Source organism: Lipotes vexillifer, unplaced genomic scaffold (genome assembly GCF_000442215.2).
Source record: "Lipotes vexillifer unplaced genomic scaffold, Lipotes_vexillifer_v1.1 scaffold438, whole genome shotgun sequence".
NCBI lineage: Eukaryota > Metazoa > Chordata > Mammalia > Artiodactyla > Lipotidae > Lipotes > Lipotes vexillifer.
In genome coordinates, this window is record NW_006784126.1 from 356786 (window position 1) to 371217 (window position 14432).

The window sequence follows — 14432 nt, forward strand, 5'->3', positions numbered from 1 at the left end:
CGGTGCCCAGCCGCCGGCTCTCGGCCGCAGCTCGGCGCGCGCCCACCGCGTTCCAGGCGGCGGGAGCCCAGGTGCCGCCAGGCGGGACGCGCCCGAGGATGTGCCGCTGGCCGCTGCTCCTGCTGTGCGGCCTGCTGCCCGGCGCGGCGGCGGGGGGCTCGGGCCGGCCCTTCCCGCACCGCACCCTCCTCGACTCGGAGGGCAAGTACTGGCTGAGCTGGGCCCCGCGGGGCGGCCGGCTAGCCTTCCGCCTCGAGGTGCGCACTGCCGGCTACGTGGGCTTCGGCTTCTCGCCCACCGGGACCATGGCCGCGGCCGACATCGTCGTGGGCGGGGTGCTCGGCGGGCGGCCCTACCTCCAGGTAAGCGCGTCCCCTCTCGGAGCCGCCCCGCCGCGCCCCGGCCGGTCCCGACCCCGGGCCACCCGGCTTTCCCTCCGGCCGAGACTGGACGCCGTCGCGCCCCGCCGCCCGCCGCCCCTGCCCAGCACCCGTTTGCCTTAGCCGTCCGCTCCTGTAGCCTCCGGCGCCCAGGTTTCACCGCTGAGCACGGTGACCCCAGGCAGCTTTTCGTCTCTGAGCACTTTCCTGTCCCCAGCGCCCCACTTAATATATCCCCCAGGTACACACCTGCCACGCACCCCCCCTTCATCCCTCACAGGAAAGGAGAGGGACCCCGGCTTTGGGGGCCTAACGAGAAAGCTCTCAGGGTTGAAGGGACCAGAGAGCCGTAGCATTTGCTGTCTTGCTATCGAGGGTCGAGGATCTCAGAACTTCCCACATCTCGGCTATTCTGAAGCCTTCTGGCTCGCGGGCCGGGTCAGCTACCTTACCCGAGAGATGAATGAAAGGTCCCCAAGAATCGCTAGGAGCTTGCTATTCTGAGAGTCGTTTAGGAAGCCGCAAAACCTACAAAACCTGGAGTCCCCAGGCAAAACCCCCTATTAAGTGGCAAAACTTTTCACTTACTTTAATAGCAAACAAAATCAATTTGACAGCTACCGTTTTGCTTTGAAAGAGCCCGAGTAGAGTCGTTGCCTGTTCACAGATGTTTTTACGAATAGGAAAAAATTTGTTTTTAAATTATGAGATGACCAGAATGATTAGGTAGGTAGGTTTTCTGGACATCTTTGTTCGATCTTGACCGACATTTGGACACTTCTCCGCGACGACATAACATCGTGGTAAATATAGTGTTGCTTATCAAAGTTCATCCAAAAATGCTGACCATTGCCAAAAGTCTCTTGGTGCAGATGAAAACTAGTTGCTCTGGCATTATGTTAAGGCTTTGATGATGTTAAAATCGATGTGCACGATGAATTTCAAAGAGCATTTCTCAGTAATTTTATTTCTGACTTCTAAGTTTGACTTCCACAACATTCTGCAATTGATTTTTTTTTTTGCGGTACGCGGGCCTCTCACTGTTGTGGCCTCTCCCATTGCGGAGCACAGGCTCCGGACGCGCAGGCTCAGCGGCCATGGTTCACGGGCCCAGCCGCTCCGCGGCATGTGGGATCATCCTAGACCGGGGCACGAACCCGTGTCCCCTGCATCGGCAGGCGGACTCTCAACCACTGCGCCACCAGGGAAGACCTGCAATTGATTTTTAACGCTAATTTTGGCATTGGCCTTTTAACTCCGGCTAGAAATTTTTTAAAATGACAGCAATAAAAACTTTAAAACCATTCTGTTGTCTATATTTTCATAAATTAGTCCTTTCCTCCCCAAGATAAGGACAACTCCAAGAAAGTAAAGTTATATGAGGATTACACTCTGTTGAAGTCATTGATGTATAAATTTTCTCCTTCTGGAGCATCTCAGACATTAAATTTGTAAACCAAGAATTTGACCCCAAACACAGGCCTCACTGGCTGAATAACTTAGCTCTCTTCTGATATGAAGTAGAAAATACCTTATTTAAATACCTGTTGAGCCACATCTTTTTGTTTGTTTGTCTGTTTGGTTTTTTCGGGTGGGGAGAGTCAAATGCCCCTTAACTATCCTTGCAAGTTTTGTTGAAGGGGGCAGGTCTTACTATAGTGATATCATAAAACAGAGCATGTATACTTTAAAAGATAACTTGATATTGATTTCCCCAGAAGAGTAGCAGTTCTAGAAAGCCCATCCAATTTGATATCAAATGAAAGACTAAGAGAAGAATTCTGTTTCAATATGCCATAATGGGCACACCACAAACACAGGGCTTGTTAAACTACAGTATTTTTACACTGCTGGTGGTTCTTCATAAGGATCACATAAGAATTAATTAAGTGCTCTTTAGATGGGTTTTGAAACATAGAACTTTTCTGAAAGTGATTACTGAACACATATCACTATGAAATAAGCCTCGGAAATGGATCCTTTCCCAATATATTTAATGAGCACGAAGTAGGACTTTCCCCTCTGTTTTTATTCCTGAGGAGATGAAATCTTTATTTTCATGTATAAAGGATCACCATTTTCTTAGTTGACTGACATCCTTTACTATTCCATGTTTTTAAGCATCCCATTCATTTTAGGACATATAATATACAATAAAAATTATGCTTATCAGTTAAGGAGAAAGAAAATTTATTAAAAACTTCTTTAATAAAATGAAAGACCCCAGACACTAAAAATAAAAAGAAATGTATCAGTTCCAGCTGGATCATCCAGGCTGGGTGATTCCATTTTCCAACTCTTGAAATTGTATCTTCCCCCTAGAAACTATTGATTTGAGATTCTTCATGCAATGGTGTGATAAGGGTATCCTCAGCAACTATACCAAAAGGTTAATAGGTTAAAGGTAAATAGGTAGAAGGTAAATAGGTTAAACATGTGTATGTGATTCCACTAGTAGACTGAATTTTGTGTAATTTTACTCCCAATAAGAACAAATTTTGGGGCTTCCCTGGTGGCGCAGTGGTTGAGAGTCCGCCTGCCGATGCAAGGGACACGGGTTCGTAACCCAGTCCGGGAGGATCCCGCATGCCGCGGAGCGGCTAGGCCCGTGAGCCATGGCCGCTGAGCCTGTGCGTCCGGAGCCTGTGCTCCTCAACGGGAGAGGCCACAACAGTGAGAGGCCCGCGTACCGCAAAAAAAAAAAAAGAACAAATTTTGCATGAAACAATACAACAAAAAGCATTGGCTTCTGGGTCACAATGTAGGATGGCATCAGAGTGTATGATAACAACCTAAGTTGACATCCTAGTCACCTACCCTTGTGGCTATTTTCCATATATTTTATTTCATCATTTCTTATTTAATTAAAAAAACTTGACCTTTACATATTTTTTATTCTTTTATTATTATGACTTTTAATAATGATGATTATTAAACTCAGTTTAGTATTAAACTGATGACCTTAAACTCTTCTTTTCAATAGAATGTTAACTCCCGGATAACTATTTAAGAATAAATCCTAACCAGCGAGGCAGAGAGTTGTCGTTGAAACAGATGTCATAAAGCCAAATTCATGTAGAGGTCAAGCAGCAAATGTAAAAGAGTGACAAGTCTTGAGTGGAGCAGGCAGGATTGTAATGCAGCAGAGTAGAGGGGAGAGAAGAAACCTGAGTTTTTGCATGTGAATTACTGTTATGTAGACACGCAAATGGAGTATTTCCAGATCTTCCGTTTGTTTTTGTTTTTTTGAGAGAAGAAAGTTTTTTTGAAATTTATTTATTTAACTTATTTATTCTTGGCTGCGTTGGGTCTTCATTGCTGCGTGTGGACTTTCTCTAGTTAGGCGAGCGGGGGCTGCTCTTCCTTGAGGTGCGCAGGCTTCTCATTGCGGTGGCTTCTCTTGTTGCGGAACACGGGCTCTAGGCACGCGGGCTTCAGTAGTTGTAGCATGCAGGCTCAGTAGTTGTGGCACACGGGCTTAGCTGCTCTGCGGCATGTGGGATCTTCCCGGACCACGGGCTCGAACCTGTGTCCCCTGCATTGGCAGGCAGATTCTTAACCCCTGTACCACCAGGGAAGTCCCAAGAGAAGAAAGATTTTTAGTTTGTGTGTGTGTGTAAGTAAAACCTTCTGATTAGTAAATAGCAGCCACAATTCAAAGTTGTACAAAGCACCCTGTAGTGCACATATACATACACAATTTCAGTTGAGATATATCCCATGGACAGCTTCATCTGGGACCAAGAGGAAAAAAAGCTAAAGTTAATAAAGAATCAACCCAAATTATGAAAATCCAGAAAAGACAGAGAGGCAGGTCCCATTTCTCCTCAGGCCAGATTTATTCTGTGTCAAGAAACGTCCAGTGTCAGAGGGGACCTTGCCCCTTCTTTTGGTTGTCTGTCATTGTATAACAAAGCACCCCGTAACACAGTGGCATATTTTGCTTACAAAGCTGCAATCTGAGCAGGACTTAGTGGTGACAGGTCTTCTTTGCTCCACGTGGTGTCAGCTCCAAGGTGAGTGCTTGAGTCATCTGGAAGCTCTCTCACTGGTTTGTCTGACTGGCAATTGATGCTGGCTATTGGCTGGACCTCCGCTGGTACTGTGTCGGGAACGTGGCCTCTCCATGTAGCTGCTGCCTGGCTTCCTCCCAGCAGAGTGGCTGTGTCCCAAGAGTGAACATCTTGAGAGGCCCAGGTGGAAACTGGATGGCCCTTTATAATTTAGCCATGGAATCACGGACTGTGTCTTCTGCTGTAGTCACAGTCCCACTGGATTGAAGAGAGAATGTAGACACCACCTCAACATCATGCTGTGAGGAGGTAACATGGGAGGGGAAGATATTAGTGTGGCCATCTTCAGAAAATCCATGCAACCACACCCATCGTCACCAACTTGCCAGTTCCCTTCCACCACCGCTTCTGAGTACCTGTCACCATGTAGTCACTCTCTTGACACTGCTCGGTTTGGGAGGCAAGTGCTTACTTTTTCACCTCTTTCCTTACCTCCCCTGTCACACACACACACACACACACACGCGTGCGCGCACGCGCGCACGCGTTACTCACAAGAAGTTACTGAATGGTTAGTCCTCCCAGTGCCCATTCCTTCCACCCTTCCCCCCAGAAAAAGAGTTCTCAACCTCCACAAACCCATATTTTTCAATGGTTGCCGATCACTAATTCAGGGCTGGACCCAATGAGACTGTCTCTGGAGGGCAGCGTGACATTTGCTTGTAGAGTTGTGGAGTGAAAAATCAGATTTTGATTTCCTTGCCTCAAGGCAGTGTACTGGCTTGGACATCCTTAAAACCACACCCAGGGATGAGGTATTGTGGAAATTTCCCCTCCCGTTTTGTAACCCTCCGACCCCGTCTGGAGATATTTTTCAAATGGTGTATAACCAGGTACCATCAAAATGGGAAAGAAAAGAGAGAAACGCGGTTGTGAAGTAAAGCCCGTCCCAGTGTGCCCTGTCGGGTAAGTTGTTCTGGATGGGGTTACACTTGGGGAAACGTTACCCCTGGGATGCTGCTGAGGTCAGTTTCGAGACAGTGTGTTTCACAGAACGGCCAGGGGCGGGGGGTGGGAAGCGGTCTTTCCTCTTGCCTCGGCTTTGGAAAGCCTCACTATTTTGTCTCAATGAATTAACTCAACTCTCACTTCCCTGATGCACTTAGATTCGTGTCCTTTCCTTGTACTTTGCCCCTTTTTGACACAGAGCGATCCCACCCCGACCCAAGCCACTTAGCAACTGTGAGTCCCCATTTGGGGGAAGTAATCCGGGCTGATGAATGCCTAGTTTGTGTGAGTTGGAGAAGAGGGCTGCATTGTCAGATGTGCCTGTTGAATTTGCACAAAAATGGATTCACTCTTCCTTTGGGGGTGTAAATCGCTGGGGAATGGAGGCTGAAACCTATGTCATCATTTGTTACAGCCTTGCTGGTTGGCGGTCGCTAGGACTGAAACTTTTCTGTGATGAGAAGGAAGTCTTCAGCAGCGGGGTAATTGCTGCAGGGCTGCTCCCTGAGGAAATGATTGGAAATTATGCTGTGATTTGAAATGACAGAAAACAGTGAGCATTCTTTGTGGTTAATGATGTGCTTCTTTTAAGTGCACCGGCGCCAACGGCAACAAAGAAATGTTTGGAAAGCAAATTGAAAAGCTGTAAGGGAAAGGGGAAGAGAGTGTGCAACCCTGACACAGCTCAGCTGGGGCTTTGTTAAGAGATATTTATAAATCTTCAAATTATGTCCTCTACCCCCCGCCACCATCAATTTCCAGATGAGGAAGGGACCTCTCCAAGCTTCATGCTTTGTGCATTAGTAATAAGTACACATGCACCAATGTAAGCTGGAACAGGAACACACCAGGATACTCGTCAGCTGTGTGGTTCTCCCTGGAAGAGCAGATGATTTCATAGCGCCAGCCTGAGGAAAGGGCAGAGTAAGAGCGAAGAGAACAGTGCACCTGAATTGACCATCAAGGTTTAAGACTTCAGGCAACCAACAGCCTATTTCTGGATTCTTGGAAGGAGAGGCAAGAGTCCACTTCAAAGAAAGTGAACGGTGGTTTATTAATTCATCATTTGTAATAGAGCCCTATTAAAATAAAGTTGCTGGCAAAAGGAATGAATTCATTATATATCATGTTTCTGGAAATGTTTGATCCATATGTAAAAACAAAAAACAAAAAACAGACCAAAAAAACACCTCTGCCTATGGATGCCTCACAATATTTTTCATTGTAACTTTTAAAAAATAATTAGTACAGGGGCCTCCCTGGTGGCGCAGTGGTTGGGAGTCTGCCTGCCGATGCAGGGGACGCAGGTTTGTGCCCCGGTCCGGGAGGATCCCGCATGCTGCGGAGCGGCTGGGCCCGTGAGCCATGGCTGCTGAGCCTGCGCGTCCGGAACCTGTGCTCCGCAACGGGAGAGCCCACAACAGTGAGAGGCCTGCGTACCGCAAAAAAACAAAACAAAACGAAACAAAAAAATAATTAGTACAGAACTTTTGTTTTTGGTGGTAAATACTTTTTGTTTATTGAAGTATAGTTGATTTACGATGTTGTGTTAGTTTCAGGTGTAAAGGGATGCAGTTATATACACATTCTTTTTTTATATTCTTTTCCGTTATGGTTTATCACAGGATATTGAATATGGTTCCCTGTGCTCTACAGTAGGACCTTGTTGTTTATCCATCCTGTCTATAATGGTTTACACCTGCTGACCCCAGCCTCCCACTCCATCCCTCCCCACAACCCCCTCCCCCTTGGCAACCATATGTCTGTTCTCTGTGTCCATGAGTCTGTTTCTGTTTTGTAGATAAGTTCATTTGTGTCATATTTTAGATGCCACATAAAAGTGGTATCGTATGGTATTTGTCTTTGTCTGACTTACTTTACTTAGTATGATAATCTCTGGGTTCATCCATGTTGCTGCAGATGGCATTATTTCATTCATTTTTAAGGCCGAGTAATATTCCATTGTATCTATATATACCACATTTTCTTTATCCATTCATCTGTCACTGGATATTTAGGTTGCTTCCATGTCTTGGCTATTGTAAATGGTGCTGCTATGAACACAGGGGCGCATGTATCTTTCCAAATTATAGTTTTGTCCGGGTATATGCTCAGGAGTGGGATTGCTGGATCATATGGTAGTTCTATTTTTAGTTGTTTAAGGATCCTCCGTATTGTTCTCCATAATGGCTGCACCATCTTACATCCCCACCAACAGTGTAGGAGGGTTCCCTTTTCTCCACACCCTCTCCAGCATTTGTTATTTGTAGACGTTTTAACCATGGCCGTTCTGACGGGTGTGAGGTGGTAGCTCATTGTAGTTTTGATTTGCATTTCTCTAAGAATTAGTGACGTTGAGCATCTTTTCACATGCCTGTTGGCCATCTGTATGTCTTCTATGGAGAAATGTCTATTTAGGTCTTCTGCCCATTTTTCGATTGGGGTGTTTGTTTTGTTGTTGGTGGCAGTATGATAAATATTGAGCTGTAACCCAAGTGAACTCTTTGGGGTCCTCAAAAAAATGTTCAGCGGGTAGAGGGGTCCGGAGATGGAAATGCTGGCATGTCACTGGTGTCTGTCAGTCAGGCAAGGGATGCGTGATGAGCTGAGTGGCTCATCCAGTGAAATTGCCCCATGCACAGTTCAGTTCAACCTCTTTTTCCCCTATTGTTATTTTTTTCCTTTGTGTGGGTTCCTGGGAGTGGAGTTTCCAGAGTAGGAAGCAAAAAGGCTTTGGAAGCTCCCCACTCCAACTTATAATTACGTATTTAAACATTTTTAAATTTTATTTTAATTTTTTTTTGTCCATGCTGCAGAGCTTATGGGATCTTAGTTCCCCAATCAGGGATTGAACCTGGGCCCTCAGCAGTGAAAGCACCGAGTCCTAACCACTGGACCGCCAGGGAATTCCCTAAACAATTTTTTTAAACTGTGGTAAATTATATGTAACATAAAATTTACTGTCTTAACCATTTTTAATCGTATCTTCCCAAACTGAAACTCTGTCCCCATTAACCACTCAGCCCCCCATCCCCCTCCCCAGCCCCTGGCAACCACAAACCCATGCTCTGTGTCTGTGGATCTGCCTGTTCTGGATGTTTCCCATCAATGGAATCACACACTCTGTGTCTGGCTTCTCTCACTGAGCATCGTGTTCTCAGGGTCCATCCATGTGGTAGCGAGGGTCAGGGCTTCACCCCTTTTCGTGGCTGAGGGACGTCCCCGTGTGTGGAGGGACACTGTGTTTCTCCATCATCTGTAGATGGACACTCAGGCTGTTTCCACCTTCTGGCTGTTGTGACTCGTGCTGCTGTGCACACACACGTACAGGTTCTCTTTGGAAGTTTGTAGGTTTGTGTTGCTAAGCCCCTTCCCCTGGGTGGTCCCCACTGGCGTGCTCTTCAGCAAAACTGCCTCATCGATCCCGGGTCCCGAGGACGATCCTGTTGCTGAACGAGGGGGAAGGGCTGCGTGTGTTTGGGTTCCTGCAGGTTCTTTCCCTTCTGCTCCCGCTGACCATTTACTCTTCCAGGGCCACGGCGGTGAAGACTAGGTCCTCGGCGGGTGCCCCCTGCACGTCTTCCAGGATCTGTTCCACCGTGGGGGGCGCCGGGCGGGTGGGCAGCACCACGCGCTTCTTGGCCTTGGAGCCCATCCCTGGCGGCAAGCCTTCAGCCGCAACCGCGGCCCAGTGGCCACTAGTACAGAACTTTTAAACAGAGAATATTTCTCCAGGAAACCTCTTCCCAATCTATGTCTTTTTAACTTGTTAAATTTAAAAATAGACTGGGAAAAAAAAGCTTCACATTAGGACAACATACAGCACACACATAAGCAGAGAATTCTACAAAAATAAAAATAACTTCAAATATATCACTTTTTGTTAACTGTAAAAATGGGATTATATATGAGTGCTGTGCAAATAATGTATAGACCAAATTTAATTTACTGCTGAGGTCTTTTGTAGTCATCTAATGTAGCCAAAAATTTTGAGAAAATCTTTAAACAATGTTTGCTTTTACAAGTTAAATGTTGATGTTTTGGGCATTTACTTGCTGCTCGTAAGAGCTCAGAGTTCAGTTTCCCCTTAAATTTCCTAAACCACCCCCGCCCCAATTTTACGGTTAAGAAACTAGGCCTTAGGTACCTATTAAACGACTTGTTGGAGGCCATACAGATCAATAGCCTGGATTCATTTCCTCTCAGTCCTGGTTTGGTGGTCTTTCTTCTCCTACAAGCAACTGGTAGCTTACATAAAAACATATTAACAGTTTTCTTCCTCAATAGTGAAAAAACATGTTAATAAAATGCATTTTTAAAAAGTGATAAAATCATAGTATCTCTCTCACTGCTTTTGTTGTACTATGAATGTCATAGATATACATTTCTATGATGTGATTTTTCATTCATGGAGTTCTTGTTTTTGTTTTTGGCTGTGTAGGGTCTTAGTTGCGGCATGCGGAGTCTTCGTTGAGGTGTGTGGGATCTTTTGTTGTGGTAGCGGGCTTCTCTCTAGTTGTGACGTGCGGGTTTTCTCTTCTCTACTTGTGGCGCACAGGCTCCAGGTTGTGTGGGCTCTGTAGTTGGCGGCACGTGGGCTCTAGTTGAGGCGCATAAGCTCAGTAGTTGTGGTACACGGGCTTAGTTGGCCCGCAGCGTGTGGGATATTAGTTCCCTGACCAGGGATCGAACCCTTGTCCCCTGCACTGGAAGGCGGACTCTTTACCACTGGACCACCAGGGAAGTCCCTCCTGAAGTTCTTAATATATGCCATACATTATGATAAGTCCTTAAAGTGTGTTATCTCCTGTAATTCTCACAGTAGCCCTATAAGGTCAATATCTTATTTCTCCCATTTTGTAGATGTAGAAACCTGAGGCTCCAGGCCACACAGCATGAGAATCATTTGGGACTTGCATGTGGCTGTTTTAGTAAAGTACTCACCGATAGGCAGAGAGTGTTAGAATGTTCATTCATTCACTCGACCAATATTTATTGAAGGTTTATGGAACAGTTCTAGATGCTGGGGATATAGCATTTAGTGAGAGGAAATCAGTGGTATCAGGGTGCTCACATTTTGATGGGGGATAAACAAATAAACAAGCAACAAAAATATCAGAAAGTGGTAACTGCTGTGCAGAGAATTAAAATAGGGTGATGTGATAAGGAATAACAGTGTGGCTGTTTTAGACTGGGATGCTTAAAATCAAAACACGAAGGAAAACAAATATCCTAAGTTTAAAGGTTGTCTTTCAAGATTAACCATAGTGTTTACAGTTCAAAATATCATATACTATGAAGAAGATGATCTGGCATGGGCATCAGAGGACTCAGTAGACCTTGAATATAGGAGACTGCCTACCTGGAGGAAATATAATTAAGGTGTCTGAACCGCATGAGCTCTCTTTTCTATTTCTGTGGCATTGTTACACAGATGTTTAGTAAGCTCACCTAGAGTCTTTCAGGCTTTGATCTAGAGACTCGGTGATTTTATTTTATTTTATTTTTTGTGCGGTACGCGGGCCTCTCACTGCTGTGGCCTCTCCCGTTGCGGAGCACAGGCTCCGGACGCGCAGGCTCAGCGGCCATGGCTCACGGGCCCAGCCGCTCCGCGGCATGTGGGATCTTCGTGGACCGGGGCATGAACCCGTGTCCCTGAATCGGCAGGCGGACTCTCAACCACTGCGCCACCAGGGAAGCCCAGACTCGGTGATTTTATAGGAGTTTCTTTCTTAATACCAGGTATGAATGTTTTTCTCTTATACTCTGTGTTCTTTCTCGTCTTCAGTAATATGAGAGAGCTAAAGGACTTTGAGAAGCTAGAGCAACAAAACCACATGCGTCTGGGGAAGATTTCCATCTTTCAGGCAATTTTTAGACTAAAACTTGGAAGTCTCAGTTTCTTAGATACAACTAAACTGCTACCATTTTTCCCCCTGCAAACTTCATGCACAGAAACCCACTCATACAAGGAAACTCTTGGTAGATGAAACCATGTAGAAGCAAGGCCTCTGGTACTTTGGACATCCAGATCCCTTTGGGCAGGGCCAAGATGGATCTGTGCTACGGAGGATTGGAATCCAGTGGTGAGCAGGCAGAGCTAATGGAAGACTGAGAAGTGGGAAGGATACTTCCTACGTCAGAAATTCCCAAAGTTGCACATTAGAATCACCTGGGCATCTTTTAAAACTTTCACCGTCCAGGCAAGCCCCATCCCGCCTTAATACCCATTAAATCACAATCTCTGGGGGTGGTGGACACAGGCATTAATATATTTTAAAGTTTCTTAATTGACTCCGTGAAGACAATTCTGGAATGTGCAGACAAGTTCGGGAACTACTGACCTTATGTGGTTAGGCTCTTTTGATCAGAATCAGGTGACTCCTATAGAAGCTTGGAAGATTCCAGGCACTGGGCATGGGGACGCATAGCAGGATTCTGGACAAAGCAATTCAGAGTGACCACTTGATGTCTGAAGCAAGGGCAAACATATGCTTAGATATTTAAGATTATTTTGTAAAGTAGAAAAATAAAGTGGGTTTTTCTAGAATTGAAACACTTCTGAAATGTTCAACAAATTTGTTGGTACTTCTAAGTATTTTCTTGAAAGTACATGCTGAAACGAGAGCGGCAATGGAAGAGCTGTGGGTAGTGGTGTATTTTAAAACATGCTGAGCCAGAAATCTCCCTCCTCCTCATAGCCCTCTATCATTCCTACACACCTTTTGTCAGTCGGTACTAGCTGCTGTATTTCTAAGCAACAGGAATATCTGCCCACACAGAGTCTAAAATTCATAAGTTATATATGGCCACAGGGCATTAAAGGAATATTAATAAATGAAAGTCTTAGGTAATTTCTCGGCCTGTTCAAGAGGCGTGTTCTGCTCTAAAATCTTTTTTAGAATTACCAGTGACAAAATGGACTCCCTTTGTATTTGGAAAAATTCTGAAGTGTCTTTCTAGTTATGTAAATAGATATTCTTTTCCTTCCCTCCTTCATTTTCCAAGGTTACTAATAAGAAGTGAAATGCCCTAAAGCTATAGTTGCAGTAGGGAGAAGGAGGAAAAGAAACAGGAGTGGTGGATAATTAGTGTTTTATTAGGGTGTGGATGCAACATTTACAGGTCGATGAGTATGTCAGTGCTGCCACAGTCTTCCTGAGGGACCAGGAAAGAGGCCATGTGCCTGGCGGGTCCTCAAGAAATACCTGCTGAGCAGCTAAAAGCAGGAAGCCCTGCTCTGAATCCCAGCACTGCTCGCTACTTACTCCTTGTGTGGCCCTTGGCAAACTCCTTAACGTCTCTGAAGTGACAGTTCCCTTTATGAAGAAGGGAATTATATCTAAGGAATGGGGTTTTTGTGAAGATTAAATGAAATAGGCGAGTAAAGCTCTTAGCAGAGTATGTGGCACATTAAAAGTACTCAATAAATACAAGGTATTATTATAATGAGTGGCTCAGTGAAATATCAGAATTGTCAGATGATTACATGGAGAGAAACGTCCCAGATTTTCAACTTGGGGAAAAATATCTACTGAAGGAATAGATGGGGGAGATTCATAGTAATTTTTGAGGAAATTCAAGAACCAACTTTAAGCAACTGGTTTGTGAATGCTTGGCCCTAAGCAATTGGTTTGTGACTAGAGGTCAGCATGGTTTCAATAAACACAAGTTACACTCACAAGACTGCATTTGCTTGTGCATTTGATTTGCTGAACCAGCCTGTAGTTGTGGTAATAAATCAATGGTGTGTCTAAATGATTCTAAAGTAATTGGCAGGTCTCTTAGGATGTCACAACATGTTGATAACAGACTGCCTACAGTATTCCACAGAATAAGGACTCAAAAGATAGTGATATATTAAAATAACGGCAGGAAATTAAAAGTTAAAAATTCACTGAGAATACAAATAAAGACTTGGTTTAAAGATTAGTTGTGTATGTACAAAATGTGTAAAATTGAACTTAATTGGAATTCAAATGAAAAAGGTCTAAATATTCTTCTTAAGCTCAAAAGATGTGCTGTTGAACACAAGTATGCAATATTAGCCTATAAACTCTACGTTTACATCAAGGGAAGTAATACTGACATTGTAATCTGTACTAGGCTAACTGTAACAGAAGATACCTTCTTGAATAACTTCTTTAAAGGATGTGTGGGTGAACTGGATCATTCTAAAGGAGAATTACAAGGATGATTGAAATCTCTGGAAATTGGGGTACTTGAGTAATGGGAGACCACTGGCAGTGTTTACTTGGAAAAAGAACAATTAGAAAAGACATGATCGGGCTTCCCTGGTGGTGCAGTGGTTGAGGGTCCGCCTGCCGATGCAGGGGACACGGGTTCTTGCCCCGGTCCGGGAAGATCCCACATGCCGCAGAGCGGCTGGGCCCATGAGCCATGGTCTCTGAGCCTGCGTGTCCGGAGCCTGTGCCCCTCAACGGGAGAGGCCACAACAGTGAGAGGCCCGTGTACTGCAAAAAATAAATAAATAAATAAATAAATAAATATTTAAAAATAAATAAATAATAGATTTTTATAGCTTTGAAATAGTGGACAGTCTTCCTCAAGAAATATGGATTAGATGCTACCTATTAGGTTCCAGAAGGAAGAAAAAAGACCCAATTAGTATATACTCTATTTTAGGTTAGTATAAGAAATACATTTCTGACCATCAGAGGTATTAAAATTGAATGAGTCGCCTTGTGAGATTGTAAACTCATGAGCTTTGTCACTGGAGGTATTGAATACTGTGTGACCCTCTCTTAGAAACATTTTTGAGAGAACTCCTCTTGATAGGAGCTAGGATTAGGTATCCTTCAGGCTGTCTTCCAACTTGAGTGTGATGCTGAAAAGAAATTTACTCCACAATCTTGCTTTTAGATTATTCTAGAAATTAACAGAAGGGAAGACATTAGCAACTATGAAACTGTCTATGTTGTTTTTTAACCTGCCTCAAGAAGGTCTGCTGTCTCTGGATAGGTATGCATTGAATCTTTACATTCGTTGTGAGAGTATTTCATTTCTTTCC

General features: G+C 44.6%; 2 protein-coding genes across 2 annotated transcripts in view; one reads left to right on the forward strand and one right to left on the reverse strand.

Annotated features, from left to right (window-relative positions):
* Positions 1 to 58: 58 nt before the first annotated feature.
* MOXD1 (monooxygenase DBH like 1) overlaps positions 59 to 14432 on the forward strand; it is an 82762-nt gene continuing 68388 nt past the window's right edge. The window contains exon 1 of the mRNA XM_007456549.1: positions 59 to 362. Within this exon, the coding sequence (XP_007456611.1) occupies positions 99 to 362 (264 nt within the window). The 5' untranslated portion in view covers positions 59 to 98. The remainder of the gene's footprint in view (positions 363 to 14432) is intronic.
* On the reverse strand, positions 8922 to 9056 carry LOC103080685 (UPF0449 protein C19orf25 homolog). Its single transcript, XM_007456535.1, has one exon. It carries the CDS (start codon positions 9054 to 9056, stop codon positions 8922 to 8924), a length of 135 nt encoding a protein of 44 aa, XP_007456597.1.